This window comes from Centrocercus urophasianus, unplaced genomic scaffold (genome assembly GCF_019232065.1).
Source record: "Centrocercus urophasianus isolate 14NV4802_14NV808 unplaced genomic scaffold, USGS_Curo_1.0 seq_14, whole genome shotgun sequence".
NCBI lineage: Eukaryota > Metazoa > Chordata > Aves > Galliformes > Phasianidae > Centrocercus > Centrocercus urophasianus.
The window spans coordinates 33,908,001-33,928,260 of NW_024884586.1; the positions used below are offsets into that span (position 1 = coordinate 33,908,001).

At 34.1% G+C, this 20,260-nt stretch overlaps 1 protein-coding gene across 1 annotated transcript in view; it reads right to left on the minus strand.

Moving 5' to 3' along the window:
* CEP128 (centrosomal protein 128) overlaps positions 1-20,260 on the minus strand; it is a 92,578-nt gene that overhangs the window by 22,331 nt on the left and 49,987 nt on the right. The window contains exon 19 of the mRNA XM_042814980.1: positions 2,585-2,634. Coding sequence (XP_042670914.1) covers positions 2,585-2,634 — 50 coding nt within the window. The remainder of the gene's footprint in view (positions 1-2,584; positions 2,635-20,260) is intronic.

Consider the following 20,260-nt stretch of genomic DNA (forward strand, 5'->3'; position numbering starts at 1 on the left):
AAAAAAAAAAAAAAAAAAAAAAAAAAAAAAAAAAAAAAAAAGCATAAAGAATTTATATTCTTCATACAATTCTCTGTATATATAAGATGCTTATTAAGACAGGATCATAGAAATTGTACACAAAAAGATATCAGCAATCTCCTAGAGAAGAATGAACTGGTCAGGCCATAATATCTGAGAAATCTTATTCAAGCAGGCTATAAGCCTCTGGAGCAAGAGTATTATTTATACACTAGTGGTCATTCATATGCGAAATAACTACCTTCCAGCAGTCTACTTCAATTAAAGCTTTCATTCATTACTAACTAAACATACGCTTTGCTGAACTGGGACTCAGGGGAAAAGAAAAAGAAGAGCCATGCCACCTGGTCTACAAGAGTGCAAGTTTCAGCTTTAGGAAATGCTACAATTAAAGGAACTCTCACCTCCACTCCCTATGCTTCGTATACTGAGGTACAATAGCATGGGGATTATAAAATTGAATCATATAATAGTTTGGGCTGAATCTTAAAAAACATCTAGTTCCAAATGCCTGCCTGAGCCAAGTTGCCACACACTACATCGGGCCCAGAGCCCCATCCAGCCTGGCCTTGGAAAGCTTTCAGGTATAAGGCATTCACAGCTTCTCTGGGCGGTCTGCTCCAGCACCTCCCCAACCCAGATGAAAACTTTCCTCTTAATACTGAATCTAAATCTCCTCTTAGTTTTAAACCATTTCCCCTTGCCCTATCACTGTATGCCTGTGTAAAAAAATAGCTTCCATCTTTTTTTCTATAAACTCCCTTTAAGTACTGGAAGGCCACAATGAGGTCTCCCCAGAGCCTACTCTTCTCCAAGCTAAATAAACTAAACTCCTTCAGCCTTTCTTCATAGGAGAGGTGCTCCAGCCCTTTGATCACCTCCTTTTGACTTACTCCAACAGCTCTACATCCTTCTTGTGTTGGGGCTAGCAAAGCTGTAAATATTCCACCACTATAAAATTAGAATATAGAAGAATGAAGTACACCAGATTGGGAAACCATTTTGAAACATATTGATGGTTCTGGACAAATTACTATCTAGAAAAATAATTTATGCTCTTGCTAAGTACTTCGTGAAAGCATGTGCATTTGAAGAATTAAAAACTGCTATGAAGCACTCAAGTACAAATAGAGCAGACAGAGCAGTACAAGTGACACACCTAAACAGAATGGCCAGTTAGTGAAGGACATAGTTGACAGACCATCAGAAATACACACGTGCACACAAGACGTTCATTTGATGGAACATTTCTCCAGTATAACATTACTCCTTATTCAGTTGGAAGGAACATAATTAGAACAATTTGTCAACTATAGTGCTTCACAGGAAAGTAGATACAGAATTGCTTCATATGAAAGGCGATCATTTTACATTGATGTAACTAGATATGCACCTGTGTAAACTGCTTGCGCAGACAAGCTCTCAGCCCTGTTGAACTTGAGCTGCCAGAAAGCTAAGCCAAATTTTTTGTTTGAGCAGGAAACAGCTGGATTGGTGTGTTGTGTAACCTTTGGGTCTTGCAACTTGTCTCTTTTTACCGGATCAAGCTGTTTCTACACTAAGCTTTTGATATTTCTAGCCCGCAAAACACATTATATTTATTATATGAGCAGAGTCAGCATACCTTAAAACTCCTATGGTCAAAACTCAGGTCAATAAATAATTTCATTTTCCTTAATAGTCATTCAGCTTCCTCATAAAAATTCTGTTCCCACTAGCCTTACAGGATCCTCCTCCACTGATATATTCTTCACTTTGTATATAAACTTTCTTACACTGGGTATTGCTTGCTCTAATTTTTTGTTAATTTTTTTTTTCCCCTCCACATTCTGAACAAAACATGTATTACCCTTATAACTTCCCAAGTCTCACTACTGAGACATTCCAGTTTGGTTTTGCATTCCTAGACATTTTCATTTCAAAGGAGTATATGTTTTCTTTGACTGTAATGCTTTAATACTATTCCAGAACTGAGACTAGGCTCTCAATGTGAAAGCACAAATGTAAAGTAAATGTTACAGATGCTACACAATGAGAATTTAATATATTGCATCAAGCTCTAGCATATATCAACTAATCTTTTCTTTCTCAGAAAAGTAATGATGAACACTGAATGTTTCAGAGGTTTTAAACACCTCAAATATTTTACTTTCAGTTTTATCTGGAGATACAGAAGAAAGCAACATACCCACAGAATCTAACTCAACCAATGAAGTAGAATTTAAAGCATTTCTGCAATTCTGTATGTAGAGTTGCACCACAACTATTTCCAAGTAGTTTCAGTGAAGACAGCGGTAAGAACAGAACTTCAGTAAACACTGTGACATAAAAGAACCATTCTTTTCACAGAAGACTAGATTTATTAATTGGAGAGTGCTAATTACTTTAATCTTTTCTAACGTGCAACTTAAATGTGCAGAGAAACTCAACTGTGAGTTTTATAAGCTACCAGGTCCTTGTTTGGTTAAATGCATTTCCCATGCTGAATTTAAGATACAGAATACAGCTTATTAATTTCAAGGGCAATAAAAAATGAAGCTCCTTAATTATATAAAAGGCATACCTGGAGAGCTCCCATTTCCTCCTCTCTTCTGAGCAACTTCTCTCGTAGCTCTGTAAAATAAAAAATGAAACTCATAAATTCCCCTTCTTGTCTTATAGCCAGACACAAAAGGTACTATGTAAAATAGTCAGTGAGGTGTTTTGTTTTGTATAACATTTCTTTTAATCTGATTATACTAACTGATGAAGTATATCAGTGATACAGTTATTTTCAAGCATGACACTAATAAACACTCAAAAGATGATAGTTTAAGTAATTATAAGACTTATTTCCCTGTAGTTAAATCAATCTTTTAGTATATAGATTTGAATTTTAAAAATGAAGAAATTCACTCTGCAGAATTTCAAATTCTGAGTGTGGGTTTGGACAAGTGGTAGCCTTGCATGATTTCCTTGAGTATACTTCAGCATTACAATTGAGTTGGTAAAAATTAATGTCATAATAATAGCTTTAAAAAACAAAAGAGAGAGAAAATAAAGAGGAACACATATGTGTAAAGGGTGTGTGAAATAGAAGATTCTTCCACTTGACCAAAAAAGATTCATGTACTCAACTTCACTTTATTTGAATTATAACGCACCATTTGACATTCCATTTTAATGACATTATTGCTCTAAGCAAAAAGAATATTACTACAAGGTTCTTTTCAAATAAGTTTTATGAAAGGTAAACTGAAGAAACTTCTGCTAATGGTCTCTAGACTTGAAAGGTCTCTATCTGAAATTATTTATCTTCAGAATGAACTCCCTATACTGTACCACTGCCTAAATTGTCGATCCTGCAGAACACTTCATAAAATTCTGCACAAGAAAGGCAGATAGGTGATAAGGTGATGTAATTTAACTGATAATATGTTCCTACATTATAAATTTGCCCTTTATGACCATATATTTTAGAAACAAGTTTTGTATCAAAACTCATGATTCCATTTAATGCCTCATGTAAGAAAACAAAGATAAAGCAAAAAATAGATTAAATTAAATTAAAGCAACATATATTAAGCAGCTTTGTAAAAGTGTCTCTTAAAAATGCAGCATACTTCAACATTCTTTTAAATATGCCTACTCTCAAGGACAAAATATTTTTGCCTAGTTGACCTCAAAAGTTCAGTTTTACAAATTGCATGAAATGTAAAATATTTCCCATATTTAAATACTTATGGAAAAAAAATAATTAAAAAAACCAACAAAAAATATTCAGTTTCGGAAAATAACATTACAGTGAAAAGATAGAGAAATGTTGTGCCATAAGAAAAAGATAACATTAACAAAGATAATCATTATCCCCAGTGAAGGCTCCTTAAATTCATGCACTGAAAACTCTCTGAGTTTCTCTAATGACACCTTTCTTTCTTAAAGGCAGTGGCTCTGCGCCATGAGTTTCTACATTTTTCAGCAATCCTGCTGTAACTACCTTTCAGTCCAAGGTAACCACAGGGTTCCAAGTAATATATCTTCATTTTCATGGAGCACAGAACACATCAATTTATAGATTGTCTGGAATAATCAGCAGTAAAGGAAAAGCATTACAGAAGCTACATTGGGCATCAATGTTTCTTCCCAAAAATGGAAAAAGATGAGAGAAATGTTTTTTAAAAATAAATATATTAATCAACTATTTCCTATTTTTTATTTCTAGCTCAATAAGATGCACAAAATCCTATGATCAGTTATAAGCTAAAGTCATTCAAAAAATCAAACATCAGTTGCATTATTAATAGTCAAAATCAAGAGCTTGTCAGAATACCTTGTGAAAAATTAAGGATCATAGTTTTGCATAGTTCTACAGAATTAACAATGGTTACATGACAAATCTTCTAAGGTTCCTATCTCATTTAGCTGGAGCATCAGTGAACACAGGATGAGTTCCCTGACATCATACTGCAGGTTTATATTTATCCAATAAAAATTCCAGGAAATACAAAAGTTACGATTTAAAACATTCCATACCAATGACCTCCTTTCACAGTCTGTCTGATACAGAAACATAAAACATTGCAAAATTTTGCAAATATTAAACTAGACGCTATTAAATATATTCTATAGAAAGTTAGGATTTGCTGTTATTCAGAACTTAGACTAAAACATACAAAGAAAACGTAGTTCAACTCCTTTACACTGGAAGCAATAAGCTGGGAAACAAGATATTGAATCTATAAAACCCTGACAATTTGAATTAAAAATCAGAGGTTTATTTCAGAAAGACACTGAATAAATTATAATTTGGTATCTGTCAATTCACAACCTCTCTCATCAAAGAAGAAGGCACAAACACAAAATTGTGTACATGTGGCACATGTACACAAAATTAGTTCTTCTCATAGTCACAAGCATATAGATGTAGAAACAAAGGACTCTCAAATGTATAAGACTTGTTTACTCTGAAGTTGACATTCGCACTTCAGTTCCTGATACATAACTAAGATACTGTAAGCTAAGATAGTTTCAGCCATCTGAAAAAGCAACAGATTACACAGAAAGCTGTACAGAAATTCATACAGCACTAAAAAACATCTGTCCATGAGACACTGTGGTTGGCAGAATAGCTTCCTAAGTCCCACTAGATTTTCACTGACTGTAGTGGAAGTTCAGCCAAGTAGCTTAAATGTAGTCATCTCCGTTTAGATAGTAATTTCAAAATGAATCTCACCACTAATTTCCCTGAATAAAATTTATCTCTGATGGAATAATAACAAGAACATATATATTGTATATTGGGAATTTGATTCTCTGCATTAGTTCTACCACCTGTGAAATGGAAAGTATGTAATTAGCAACCTAATGAAACTATAATTTCATTTGAAAAATAAAAACTTTCCACATATAACATTAAGCATTTTTAACAAGCTGCATATTTAAAAGAACATAGCCGAAGAAACAGACTTCAACATTAGTGGGTCAGTCAATGAGGAAGGCCATTACGCAAGCTTTGCATAATTATGTTATGGTACTCAAAGGGTAATCTCAATAATTCTATGATGTGGCACTAGAACAAGGAATCTAGGTTATTGTAAGAAAATAACAGCAGTTTAGAGAATAGTGTCAACACATATTTTTGTTCCATCAAGCTAAAATGAGCTCTTCCACAAAACACCTCAGGAATTTGTCATACATTAATAAAGATATTTTTGATCTCCCAGGTTTGCAACCTTGACAATTTGTACATCATGTTTCAAACTTATGGACAAGCTCTTGAGAAATCACTTAATTATATATCTTTCAAAATTGCTTTTATCAGAATTTGCAGTAGATTTATTTCACACATTTCCAGTGATTTTTATTTCAAATACACAACCTGTGGTTTTCAATCATCATTCAGATACATTGCCCAAAGAGCTGCTGAAAAGACAGTGCAACATTCCTGCAGGTGCACAAGGCAGCCAAGCAGATTTCCATCAAGCGTGAGGGAATTTTCAAGCACCTGCATAAACCAGTTTTTCCTTAACTAAGAATTTACTTATCTTGAGTATACTTACACATCAAAGTTTAATCGTATATTATGCCATTTACAAGGTCTTCACATAATGATTCTGACATTAAGGCACTATTTTTGGAGGGGTTGAATTAAGCTGTTTCTAAGTGAATTACTTTAAGCGTGTGTATTGTGAAAAAATTTGCTTGTCACTTGTCCAGAGAGATCTGCAGTTTTGCCCTGTACCTGTGTTAGCATGGTTCTGGTGTATGGCTTCACAGAATCCTGACACAGGTCCAGGAACACTGGATACTAGAAGTTGTTTCAGCAAGTCTGGACATTTGTGCAGCCAAGCTGAACGCTACAAATCATCCTGGCACTAATTACACCTGAGACATAAAACAGTATTGAGACTCGCTTCAAATGACTAATTGAAATAGTACGTGTGAGCCACTGAGGGAATTTCTATATAAAAACATCATCTTAAAAGAACTATACGGAAGAACGTTTTTATTGGAAACTTAATTTTTGCTAGTAAAGAACAAGGCCCATAAATTTAAAGCATTCCCTATTGTGCTTGTATAATCCTAAGTGAGATACCCTTTTAAATGGGAAACTGTATCACTTGAATGTAAAATAGAGTACTTCTAAAATATAAGGTATTACTATTCTGCTGGTTCATCCCCATCATATTCATATTTATTATTTAGATTTATATTAAACCTTTAAGTACGAATAAAAGGTAGACAGAATGAAAATGAAATATCATGCTCCTACTAGATTCTCCACATCTCCAAACTACAGTATTTCACCTATCATAGACTTTCCCCTTTTTTCAGTATTTAGCCTGTGCAGTCTTCAGATCATAAAATATTTTAGCAAATCTACAGTACATATTATAGTAATAATAAATTTTAAAAAATTCTTAAAATCTAAATGATTTTTAGCAGCCTTTCCAACAGCACATTGTTCATGAACATAAAGGGTTTTTTTATGCAAAGATTCCCTATTTTGTTTAATCATTGCATATTTTTAAAAACATTGAACTGAAGAACAAAAAAATTATGGTGATATATTTTTTTAACTTGTGAATGAAGATAAAGCAGGAAGAAACTTCAACTATATTTTCTTTGGAATTATATTCAGAAGGTTAGTAGTAGACGTGACCAAACTCAATGGTCACTGTATTTGATTGGATTGTTGTTTTTTGTTTTTTGTTTTTTTTTAACTGCAGCTCTGCTAACTGTAAAAAGTCTCAAGTGAATTTTAATACTTGTTACATTTTTCTAACATGTAAGCAAATGGTTATATTAACACTGGTCACATTAGACAGTCTTTAAATATTATAATTCAGATATCACCACTGTAATGACTGCAGTGCTCATAATGAACACGGATAAACTACCTGTTATCTGTGTCTAAATCAACAGCATCCTCATAAACATGGATATAAGTATAAAAAATGAACTCTCACAATGTATTAGCTGCTGTAGTGTTTAGTAATAAAGAACTTGGAAATGGATATAGATGACAGAAAATTTGGCTGATATTTTTTAATAAATGAATTCATTTTTTGGTATACAATGTGTTATTTTTGCTATGAAACGTGACAATAGTTTCTTAAATCTACAATGGTGTGTTTGTTTGCATGAACCTGAAGCAATACCCACAGTCATAACAGAGAAAGTAGAAAAGGCATCTGAAGTTAAGAGATAAATTCAGATTCCCTACAAAGAGACTTATTGCTATTCAGGAAACTGAACATACTGTGCTTTCTTTCTACTTCCTGAAGTTTAGGAATGTTTTGGATTTTTTTTTGTTTTTTTTGTTTGTTTGTTTGTTTTTTAATGCAACTTTTCCATGTTCACATCTCCAGTGCTTGCCTGCCCTGTATTCTTTTTCGTACAAAAAATTCCTTTCATTTGCCCCTAGAAGCTACTCTCATTACTTCTAGCCTGCCATTTTCTGAACTATTACAGCGTTTGACTTAAAATTCATAAATGAAAGTTAATACTATAAGAATGCACATGAAATTTCTATGTATTACAAAATAGGTAGTGAAGATCTCTAATGTGTTGTCAGTAAAGTTCATAGTAGTAGTATCTGAATGCTAGAGTTTATATTTTCGATATACATATTTCAATAGACAGAACATTATGTGGAATTGCTGTTAACACCTTTACATGCCAAATATGGCTGTCTTGAAATACTTAAGAATGTAAAATTGATAGAAGAAAGCATGAAAAATGAATACTGCTGCTGCCTTTGCCTTCCCCTCAGATTAGAGCTTTAGCTTTGAACATTGTCCTGTGTAGTTACACTTCAGCACTTAATCAACACAAAATCCAAACCACAATCTATTTATTTATTTATTTATTTTAAGTACAAGATGGGCTTTCTTCATGAGAAAGGATTCTTAGTGTCATTAAATATATTAAGATATTATTTGAATTTCACTGCTAGGAAAAGCAATTTCAAACTTCACCTTACTTATCACCAAGCATACGTATCCACAATAGAACATACATTAATTTGTACACATATATTTGAAAAGAATATAATTCTTATTTCGAAACTTTACTGAAATGGATGTCAAATTATAAAGTCTCTAACTTTTTCTTCACACTCTCCTTACGCTGACTGCAGTCAGAGAAGTGTCTTCTCACTTAAAACTACGCAGAGCTTTCCACTGGAGAAAAAAAAAAAAAAAGATGAAGAACACTAAAAAAGAAAGGTAATTGAGGAAAACAAAGGAGGACATTAAGGTCAACGGAATTTAGAATTACTTTGACATTCCAAAAACTTCAAGACAACATAAGTCACACTGAAAATGTCTAAGTAAATAGAAAATATCCTCCTTAATTGATTATTTCCAACTATCTTTTCAGTTATTTGCAGTTAAACTGTTAAAATACACAAATTACTGGCTGAAGTAATCTAAGAAAACGTCAAATATGACACATCACAGTAAAAAAGAAGAGATCCCTTTGATACTAATCTACTATATTTACTGTGAAGGAGAGAAAAATAGTAAGGTGAACTGAAGCAGTTACTGGTCTTTTTCTTTTTTTTTTTTTTTTTTTTTTTTTTAATTTGGGCAAGATCTCCTTCACTTAAGAAAATTTGTTAGGTGAAGATGCCGTAAATCAAGTTAGTAAACAGTTTTTAGAAACCACACTGATATATTCAGCTCTATAAGAGATTGAGGAATAGCTCTTTTTCTTCTACAGATTCGGAGGAGCATGAATTCGACAACCTGTGAGAAGCAAAATCTCCAGTAGAAGCTGAAATAAAAATGTTAATGATGAGTTAAGTGTGATCACCCATACATCAGAAAAAGTACCTGTAAAAGGATGTGAATAAATGTATTAGGTTTTGCCTTTCCATTCACCAACCTCTTGCTGACCTGTGAATCATTCAATTTTAAGTAAATGCAGATACCATTTCCTTGCTAAATTACTACCACTAAGCATCTTGTGAATATTATCAATGCTTCTAAGACATTAATGCCACAGTGTTTCACTAATGACTTGATTCTAATGTGTAGAATAAAAGCTGTAAACTCAGCTGAAGTGCTGCTGGTTCTAAGTGCCCCAATTCCACAAGATGAAGCCAGATCGCATCATAAACTGCATTTGCTAAAAAGCATGAATGCTTTTGCTCTCTGCTTCTGGTCCTGCATTTCTTTTACACACTTCGCTCCAGCTGTAATATTTGCTGGACATCCATATAGGACAATTGAGTTTATTACAATGGGAAAAATCTACACTGAGGAAAAAAGATTAACACATGGTTAATAGTGAACAAAACACAGTTGCAAAGGAGCTCAATGATAAGCCAACACAAAATAAGGGAAGGAGTAAGAAATATCAGTTGGAGTGGTAGGGAAGGAAGAATTTAGCTTTTTGTCTGCATCAAGACATTAAATGGCCTAGCTGAATGTGCAACTGTAGTCTGACCCACTAACTCCTGATCTACTGAGGGATGCCCCTGCCCATGGCAGTGGGATTGGAACTAGATGATTTTTAAGGTCTCTCTCAACCAGAGCCATTCTACGATTCTATCTCACGATCATTTTAGATTTCAGCATGAGCTGCAATCATGCCTCTGGATACAGTGCAGAGCTATTCAGACTGACTGATCAATGGCCTTTTTTTCTCCATATTTTTTATTTGAAAACATATTAAGCAGAAAATAAATCAGCATTACATAAAACAAAATATGATAAGAAATATTCTCAAAGTCATGTCATCAGAATTGCTGCTGTTTTAGACAGAAAATACAGTTGAAAGTTTTCTGTCACTGCATACAAAACAATTTTTTACAATTTTCTCCTGAATGCAGAAACATCTCCTTTCTGATGATGAATAAAACCTCCCTGAAGTACATAGGAAGAAACAGAAACTTAATTTGTTTTCATTCGCCAAGTGCAAGCATGAAAAGATAATTTGTCATTTCTTGTTTTAGAAAATTATGTTGATATGTTTATGGGCACAGCAGCTACATAAAAATTATGGTATGGCATATATAAATGACAAAACAGGAAATTGAATGCTACTTTCTTGAGTGAGTTCTCTGACTTAATATCCTAGGTTTTTCTTTTTCTGATGTTTATTATCCCAAACATATTTATGCATATCCACAAATTTCCTTTTGGCTGTATTTGAAAGGCAGTTGCATATTTTAATACCCAAAAATACAGAGAACTGATTTTGGATCTAACAGCTAAGGGCAAGTCAAATAAAGGTAAAAAGTTTTCTGAAGCAGCTAGCACAGTTCACTTGAATTGCAGGAACTAGGCAAAATGAGGAAGGCAAACAGCTGCAACACAGAAAGGTTTTCTAGCTGAGGACACTTATTACTTGATGTCAGTAAATGACTGGAGCTTAGAAAGGTATTTCTTTAGTGAGCTGTTTGAAGATCAAATAAGTCCTTCACAACTTTTTCAGTGAAGGACAGCAGGTAAGATACAAAGCCCAAAAGGTATTGGATCCCAATATTAAATTTCCCTACCCATCTCAGAAAAACTGAGACATTTTAGCTGGCTGGGCAATTTAATAAATAGTCAGGATAAAAAGTGCATTCAAAAACTTATAGCTTTATGACACTTTGTCCTTAATAAATACTGAAACAAAGCTGTTAATTCTACCTGGTAGCCCAATGTGAACACTACACCCCAAAAACCTTCTAAGAAAGCATTTACTTCAGCTAGAACACATAGTACTCCACCATCAGAGAACTTTCCAAAATTCTTAGAAATTCTTTCTTCATAATTAAATAGCCATTAGCAAACACAGTTAATGCAACTCACAGTTACAATGCACCTTATCTCCCAATGTGTTTTAGAGAAAGAAGCTGTGAACTAGAAAGAAAGCCTTAAGAGTAACCCTCAGTAATTCCTAAATTCTAAGCTTTAGCTTGGCTTCAATGCCTTTCCTTGATTAGACAATCCTGTTGTTACACTTCTACGTGGAAACTGATGAGATTTAACAACTCAACTGACAAATATTTTAATTTTCAACTGGTGACAATTCACTTTTTATCTAAAATCCTATTTTGAAAATTGTAAATGCAATAATGTATTATTCTCTCCATGCAATCACAAGAAAAAGGCTATACTACAAAATTTTAGTAAATTTTTCAGAGAAAAGCATTTAATAAAATAATAAAAAATGAGAAAAAATATTGTTCTAAACTTTTTTCAAAAAACAAGGAAGAAAGGAAAATATAAAGTTGCTTTTGCTTTTTAGAAACTATTTTGTGCTTTTAATTGAGAGACTGTACCCTTTTCCACAGATTCCATAATTTCTCTCCCTTTGTCTAGCAAAATTTCATGTTATGTGACATTTTCGCTGCCAGCAATTTACTTTAAAATATATTTCATGCAACACAAGGAGCAGGATTTTGGTTTTGTTTTTTATTCCTCTGTGTGACAATGTACACAATAAACAATAAAAATAATGTACAAATGAACACAGACAAATTTCAGTTTCAAAATAACCTTGAAAGTTAATCCTGCTATGTTTATCTAACTCTTAACAAGTTTTCTGACAGCATCTTCTCCAGCTCTATTCTTTACTAACTAACTCAATCAATTATTGAGTTTCCCACTGAATAAGAACTGCTTGACATTGCAAATGTCTGTCTTTCAGCCATCTTTCTTAGTAGGTTAGGAAATTTAGTCCAAAGAGCAACAGTATTATTACTTCTTCTGGAATAAAATCCCTTTCTCTTGCATCTTACTGGCCTTTGCTGAGACAGTGCAAAGATGCCTTTAAAGCCATTTACTTAATCCAAAACAGACAGAATTGTCTGTTACAGGCCCATATCAAGTTTTGGAAAAAAAATAATGTGAGATATGCAACTCAAAGGTGGTCCACATATGCACTACACCAGAAAAGTACTGAATTTATGCAACCAAATTTAATGCACAAAGACCTGACACAACATGATCTTGACCCGGAGACTTAAAACTCTACAGTCACATTGGTGATTCAGATAAGGAAGAAGCTACACAGGTTCTGAAGGTCGGAGCTTATGAGCACGCCCTAATTACAGCTGGTTCCTATATCAGTGGACTGATATCATTATTGCTGATCTTTCTTTCAATACCAGATGCAGCATGAGAAGTTCTTGTATCTGTCCAACACTTTAGTAGCACAACTCATGTAAGTTAGGTTATTAGAAGCCAGCAAATTATAATCAATTTGCACTAATTCCTAGATAAACCAATAAAAAGAAAACAAATTATTTTCAAAAACTAGATGTTTAGCAACAAATAAAACATGCACCAAATCATATTTAGTTCCAGTTTACCATTTGCTGAAATAAAAAATCACAAATTTGTGAACTAAAAATATTTTACATTAGATTCAAAACTTATTATATCAGTTTAGAACGTGGAAATTGTATAATCATATTGTTAAATGCTGTTCAGATATGCCATTGATTCTCAGTTACCACTAGGATGAAAAATGTTCATTGTTATATAGTAATAAAAGCAGCATTATTATAAATGATTCTTTGAAAATCATAACTTCCTTCCCTGCAACAAGCATAATCTGTTGATTACAGCAAGACTGCAAAAAATTATTTTAAGCTAATCAAGTTATTTCAGTAATCACAATCCAAAATGTTTTAAGAACAGGTCAGAATAGGAGTTCCTGTGTCAGTATAGGATAAACACAATACATTTTAAAATACACTTATTCTCCTTACAGTTAACTTATTTCATTATTACATCTTATATTATATCAGAAGTTGGTCTGAAGATGTTATGCTACATACCATAATATCATAAAATCACAGAATCATAAAATGACCTGGGTTCAAAAGGACGATAAAGATCATCTAGCTTCAACCCATCTGCCACGGGCAGGATCACCAACCTCTAGACCAGGCTGTCCAGATCCACATTCAGACTGGCATTGAATGCCTCCAGGAATGTGGCATCCACAACCTCCTTGGGCAACCTGTTCCAGTGTGTCACCACCCTCCGTGTGAAAAACTTCCTCCTAATATCTAATCTAAATCTCCCCATCTCAGTTTAAAACCATTCCCCTTGTCCTATCACTATCCACCCTTGTAAACAGCCATTCTCCCTCCTGTTTATAAGCTTCCTTCAAGTACTGGAAGGCCACAGTGAGGTCCCCTTCGGAATCGTCTCAAAGTTAAACAAGCCCAGTTCCCTTAACCTTTCCTCATAGGAGAGGTGCTCCAGCCCTCTGATCATCTTAGTGGTCCTCCTCTGTACTTATTCCAAGAGCTCTGTGTCTTTTTTGTGCTGGGGGCTCCAGGCCTGAACGCAGTACTCCAGAAGAGGTTTCATAAGAGCCAAGTAGAGGGGGAACTTTCACCTCCCTCACTTCAAAATAAAACATAACCCAACACAATCCCTTTAACATTCTTGAAAACTATCAGCTCAGTAAACTTAGAAAATGAAGTCTCTTGTTTATCCAAAATAAGCATGAAGGTATGCAATGCAAAATTCCTCCAAGGTCCATCACAGAGGTCATGCTCTTTGTAAAAGGAGCAACTAGTATCATTCCTTAAGAACTGAATAGGAAAAAATAGATCACCAAACAACTATAAGATCATGACACAACCCACTTCCTTCCTTAGACTGATCCAAGCAAGAATGAGTTCAAAGACAAAAGACTTTGTTAGCCTCTGACAGTTGGAGATCATACTGCCTTTTTCCCTTTTCTCCTTTTAATGAATTGTAATTTCTCCCCTTGATAATTATGAAAAATGTTCTTTCCTTAGAGAAAATCTTTTGACAGAAATAGTCATTTTGCTACTCATGAATCACAGGTGTGAACAAAATACAGCTTCTGTTGCTTCTAAACAGTATAGTTGACTGTCATTGACACCACCTCCTTAACACTATCCTGTGTCAAAACAGAGATAAGAAAAACATTCTAAACTCATCTTCCTTGAAAGTCACAGCATCTCTTAACATAGCAGTGGGATGCAAAATACAATGCTGAACAAAGTGTTACAAAGGCGTAACAGAAAGTATTGAAGAAGAAATGCTGCTACTCTTAATGCATTACTAATGAGGGACAAAGGTGTATGCAGAGGAGAAAATTTCTGCTGCATTTTTTAAAAGAGTAATATTTTCAGTTTCTGATTCTGAAATTACTTTTAAAAGTGGTCATTTTATAATCTATTAAACTCGAGATTATGTAAGTTAATTCTGTCCTATCAGATCTTCTCCAATGAAAAACATGTGCTGTAGATTCCAAGGACATTGCACTCAAATAAAATCACAGAATCACAGAATTGTAGGGGTTGGAAGGGACCTCCAGAGATCATCGAGTCCAGCCCCCTGCCAAAACAGGTTCCCTACACCAGGTCACACAAGTAAGCATCCAGGCAGGTCTTGAACATCGCCAGAGAAGGAGACTCCACGACCTCCCTGGGCAGCCTGTTCCAGTGCTCCGTCACCTCACTGTAAAGAAGTTCTTGCGCACATTTGTGCGGAACTTCCTAAAATGTTTTCTCCCAGGCCTTCAATAAACTGCGATTATACTTTGCAAGTGGAAATGTTTCTCCCTCAGTACACCTAACCATCCTTTTCAGAAGATGCTATTCTGAGTGCTTCAAAACAACAAAGACATAGTATTTAATGGGCAATGAGTCCAATTAAAATCAGAGAGAAGAATTATTGTTTAGTTTCATGAAGTATGTACAATACATACACTGATAAAGATATGCATAAAGTACATAAATCTTCCAGAGTCTATTTTTTCATTTTTTTTAAATCTTTCTGTTACTCAATCTATTTCCTAATTAAAATGATTTTCTTGTTTACAGTCAACATTAAGAGTAAGTACTGGTGACCAAAGCTCTATTCAAAGAGAAATTATTCATACTGAAATAGAACTGAAATTTCAGTTCTCCAAATATGCAATATCATTAACTTTGGGGAATAAAGAGTTTTAAAGAGAATGTCAGCTGAAAGGATACAAAAGATGTTGAACAAATCAAGAAGCTACACTGAAAAGTATATTCTAACGTAGCATGACAAATCTGAGGCACACACATAGCATTAGTTCTAACTTTAAAAAAATGTATTTAATATAATGTACTGTATATGCAATGTGTAAAATGTAAAAAACAGAAGCTTTGCTATACTGAAGCTCCTAGAAGGTCAAGGTCATGATTTCCGCTCAAATTCCAACATGCATGTATTTTAGTTGAAAATAACTTTGACAACTACAAAAGGTAGGAGGATCATTGAGCCCTTGGCTCAGTTTTATTTTCTGGAATACAGGACAGTATTTAATTAAACAAGCGTCATATATTAAAGAGTTTTCTGCGAATTCCAACTTCTACACATTTCAACATATGCCAGGAAAGATTTTCTTGGAAGGCGTATGTTCCAGAAAAAGATAGCCTTTTCTTTTAATCACCTTCTTTAACAACACAACATCTACAGGATTAGCTGCCTTCAGAAATAAATTCAAGATTATAAGTACTCCAGCACACTGACAAATATGACCAAAACTAGTGAAATCTCAGATAAGATGGAAAAAATCACAAGAGGACAGAGAGATAAACAGGGCCTGAAATCTACAGTCAATTCTATTTGCCTAGTAAATGTATATATACAATTTTTAAAAGAAACAGGATATTTTCTAAGATAATAGCTCCCAAACTGTTGAAGCTATTCATACGAGCTAAGGCTAGAAAAATACATCACTAAAACATTCATAACCAGAAATTAAGAATTTAAATCACACAAATGTACCTAATGCCTAAACAATAGTAATTTACACTTTAGAAGGAATGAATGAATATGGCAAAATATTTAAAAGGTTTGGGTACATTTTCCAAAATATTGCCATTCTGCTTTTGATGTACAGACAGAGCTGATGTTTACTTTTCATTAAATAAACCAGTAACTTAAGCAGATCTAAGTCTGTAAGATCAGTTAGTGCTCCCAGGCTCAAATATTAACTTTCATTAATTTGACACTTCTACAGAAATTAATAAAGCAGAGCCAAAAGCCTAAAATCAAGAAAACTCCTAGTTATTCAGAGGATCACAGAATATCCCAAATTGGACGGGACCCAGTAGGAACATCAAGTCCAGCTCCTGGCTCTACACAGTTCCACCCAAAAAAATCACACCATATGTCTGAAAGGTTAGTTCAGATGCTTCTCTAACTATGGCAAACCTACTGCCATGATCACTTATCTGGGGAGGATGTATTAGTGCCTGACCACACTCTTGGTGACAAACTTTTCCTGATATCTAACTTGAACAACCTCTGTCACAGTTTCATGCCATTCCCTCAAGTTCTATCATTGGTCACCAGAGAGAGATCAGCGTCTGCCTCTCTGCTCCCCCTCACTTCACAAACGCTTTAGTGAAGAAGGGAAAAGACAATAGACTATGTATTCAAAACTGTTCTAACAAAAAAGAACAGAGAACCTTAACAATAGGAGTAAATTCATTCTTCATTCATTTGCTTTACTCCTGCTTTACCCATCATGTCATTACTGATTGTCTTTGTATTCCCTGTGAGCTACTTCTTCCATTATTTTAAGTAATAACAGCCAACCAACATCTCTCCTTCATTTGGATTCTCTAACCATTGCTTTCTCCTTACAGTTTAACATCTTTTCTATGGTACTGTGTTCTCCTTTGGGAAAATAGCTTTTCCAGTTTTCTTTTCCAAGTCACTTATATCTACAAGTTTACACTCTATTAGCTGCATCACAGTTAAAAACTGGGCTTTTTGTAAAAGCATTTGAATTTTAAATAGCCATACTTTGTCTTGGAACATAGTTAAGGGAAAAAAAAAAACCACTTTCTAAACATTTAAATGTATCACTTCATACATCATGCTCTTGGATCTTGCACTAACAGACGTGAATTCTGTTATTTATCTTCTACCAACGTAGAAAGTAATTGATTTGTTGAATGAAAGTCAGTCACCCACCCAAATTTTAAAAAAACTATGTTTACAAGACTTTGAAGCAGGCAAATTAAATTCACATGGATATGGTAAGTCCATTAATCTTGCATACACTGTCACATGCACTGTTATTAAAAATCAATGGCACAGTGATTCAAATTCAAAATTGATATAAATAATTGTACAAAAAAGCAATAAATGCGATGTCTGTTCTTGGGCACTAGGTAAAAGAAACATAGTGATCTCAGGATCCACTTTCTCTATGTATCAACAAATTTACTAACACTCCAAATTTTGTTATCCTATTATTAGCTCTTCTTACTAAACTCACTGATGATAAAAAAAAATGGTTGGCCCACAGATCAATATCTACGAAGGAGGACTGACTAACCAGCCCTTTCATCAACTATCCGTCTGTCCCTCAAAGCAGCACATTCATTAATCTAATTTATATTTCTTTTATTTAATAATGTCCTGCATAGGTGAAAGCAATACAGGCTGCCATCTGCCAAAATTATTGGTTAGCTAGTAACCACCAGCTGCCTCATGAAATGAAAGAAATACCAGGAAGCTGGTCTCAGATTACCTGTGGTAAATCTCTGTTGTACTTTAATTCCATGATTCTAATTATTCATTCTATATGTCTGTTCTAAAGCATTGAATACTATTAAAAGTGGAGGACCCACTTTACTGGAAGGCCTGTGTCACCACAGCATCTAAAACTACATAAATACATTGCTGTTAGGCAAAGTCATAATTTAAACTGTATTTATAAAGCTCATTGCCTATAAGACCCAATTAAATTAGAATAAGATTAAATAAATCGAATTTGCACTCATGAAGACTATGCTTAAAGTGAACCTAATTAATTGGCTTTGTAAATGGAAATTTCTGCTTCCCTTTTTCAATCGTGCAACACAAATTCTGTGGCACTGTCCAAAAACTACATAATAAAACAAAAACAAACAAACCGCAATACCAATAAACCACAAAACCAAAGTTTCAGAACTTCAGAAATATCTTAGACAATCTGGAATCAAATTATATCAAGAAAACAAGTGTAATGAATTGATAAAGTAGTTTCTATTTACCTACAACCAGTGTTGGTTATTTCCCCATAAGCAGAACATCCAAACTTAAAAAGCTCTATTATCTCTAAACATGTAAAAAATTAATAATCTTTTAGGAATACTTTCAAATGAAGATTGCAAATGGGATACTTTGGTAAAAATCTATCAAAGCAGCCAAAGCAAGTTAGCTCACTTGATCTCTCCTCAGTTTGGATTGTGCATAATTGCAAGTAACAAACAAATGCTCTCTCTAAATGGAAAGCACAAGACAAGTACATACTACTTTTTGTGCTTATTGAATAGCATTAATTTTGACCATTCTTGTCAGCTTAGTATTTACTTATAGCTTTGTTTATAGCTTAAAATTAAAATACAGGATATCAATTTTTGAGAAAATCTGAAGAAAATATATGCAACAGAATTAAAAACTAAATAAGGTTTGCTTTATGCACTTAAATTAAAAATGGGCCAGAGGGAGATTATCTTAGCAGATAATTATTCAAAGAACACTAAAACAGTATTAATATTATAGCAGGGTCTTGGAAATAAAACTATAATGAAATGAAAGACAACAATGGAAACATTCAAGCCTGAAAGATCAAAGCATGTTCTCTATCAATGTTCTCCGTAAGCGGAGGTAGAAAATGTTGGCAGGATCTTACTGCTCCTGTGAAGAAAATAATCTGTATCATTCTACAAAATATTTACAAAAATGCTTTGCTTTTATTTGTTAATATTACTCTTGTTTCGCTATTGTTTATTTTTGTTTCAATATTTCACAAAATGTTTTCAACAATAATTAAGACAGCCACCAGAAGCTGTAAATAAACTTACTTAAAAGCTCGCTCTGATGTGAATCTACACCAAATCTAAATACAAAATGACTAAAAAAACAGACCAAAATGTAGTATTTTGACAAAATATTGGCTCGTCATTATCAGTACTGAGTTCTGAATAAAGGCCAGAACAAAGTTTTAAGAGAAAACATGAAAAAAAGAATCTTTTCCAATATGGAAATTCTGATCCCAGAAACCTGTGTCAATTAGCATGCTTTCTCGAGCATTGGGTTCATTGTTTGCATTCTTCTTTCTTTATGGAGACCACTTCTTTTTCTTTAATCATTTTCCTCCTAGCTCTAAGCTATCCACATTTTTTTGATGCCTTATGAGACTTGCTCCTCTGCTGGGATAGTACCTTAGAAAAAGAGGACTATACACACGTACATAAATGAAATAATTAGTATTCTCTAAATGTTCAGCACAGGCCTTGAGATAACGAAGGCAACAAAGCTGGTGAGAGTTCTGTAGCACAAGCCTTATGAGGAGCAGCTGAGGGAACTGGAATTGTTTAGTCTAGAGAAGAGGAATCTTAGGGGAGACCTTACTGTTCACTACAACTACCTGAAAGGAGGTTGTGGCAAGGTGGGGTTTGGCATCTTCTCTTGTGTAACTAGCAAGAAGACTAGAGGTAATGGTCTCAAGCTGTGACAGGAGAGATTCAGGTTGGATCTTAGGAAAAACTTCTCTGAAAGGGTGGTCTGGCACTGGAATGGGCTTCCCAGGAAGTTAGTTGAGTCACCATTCCTGACAGTGTTCAAGAAATGTTTAGATGTTCCATTGAGGGACATGGGTTAGGTGGGGGAATATTGGTCGTAGGTGGATGGGTGGAATAGATGATCTCTGTGATCTTCACCAACCTTGGTAATGTTGTGCTAAGATTAAGCCTTAATGGTTGGAATTATTTTTTTCATAATAAATGCACTTCCTG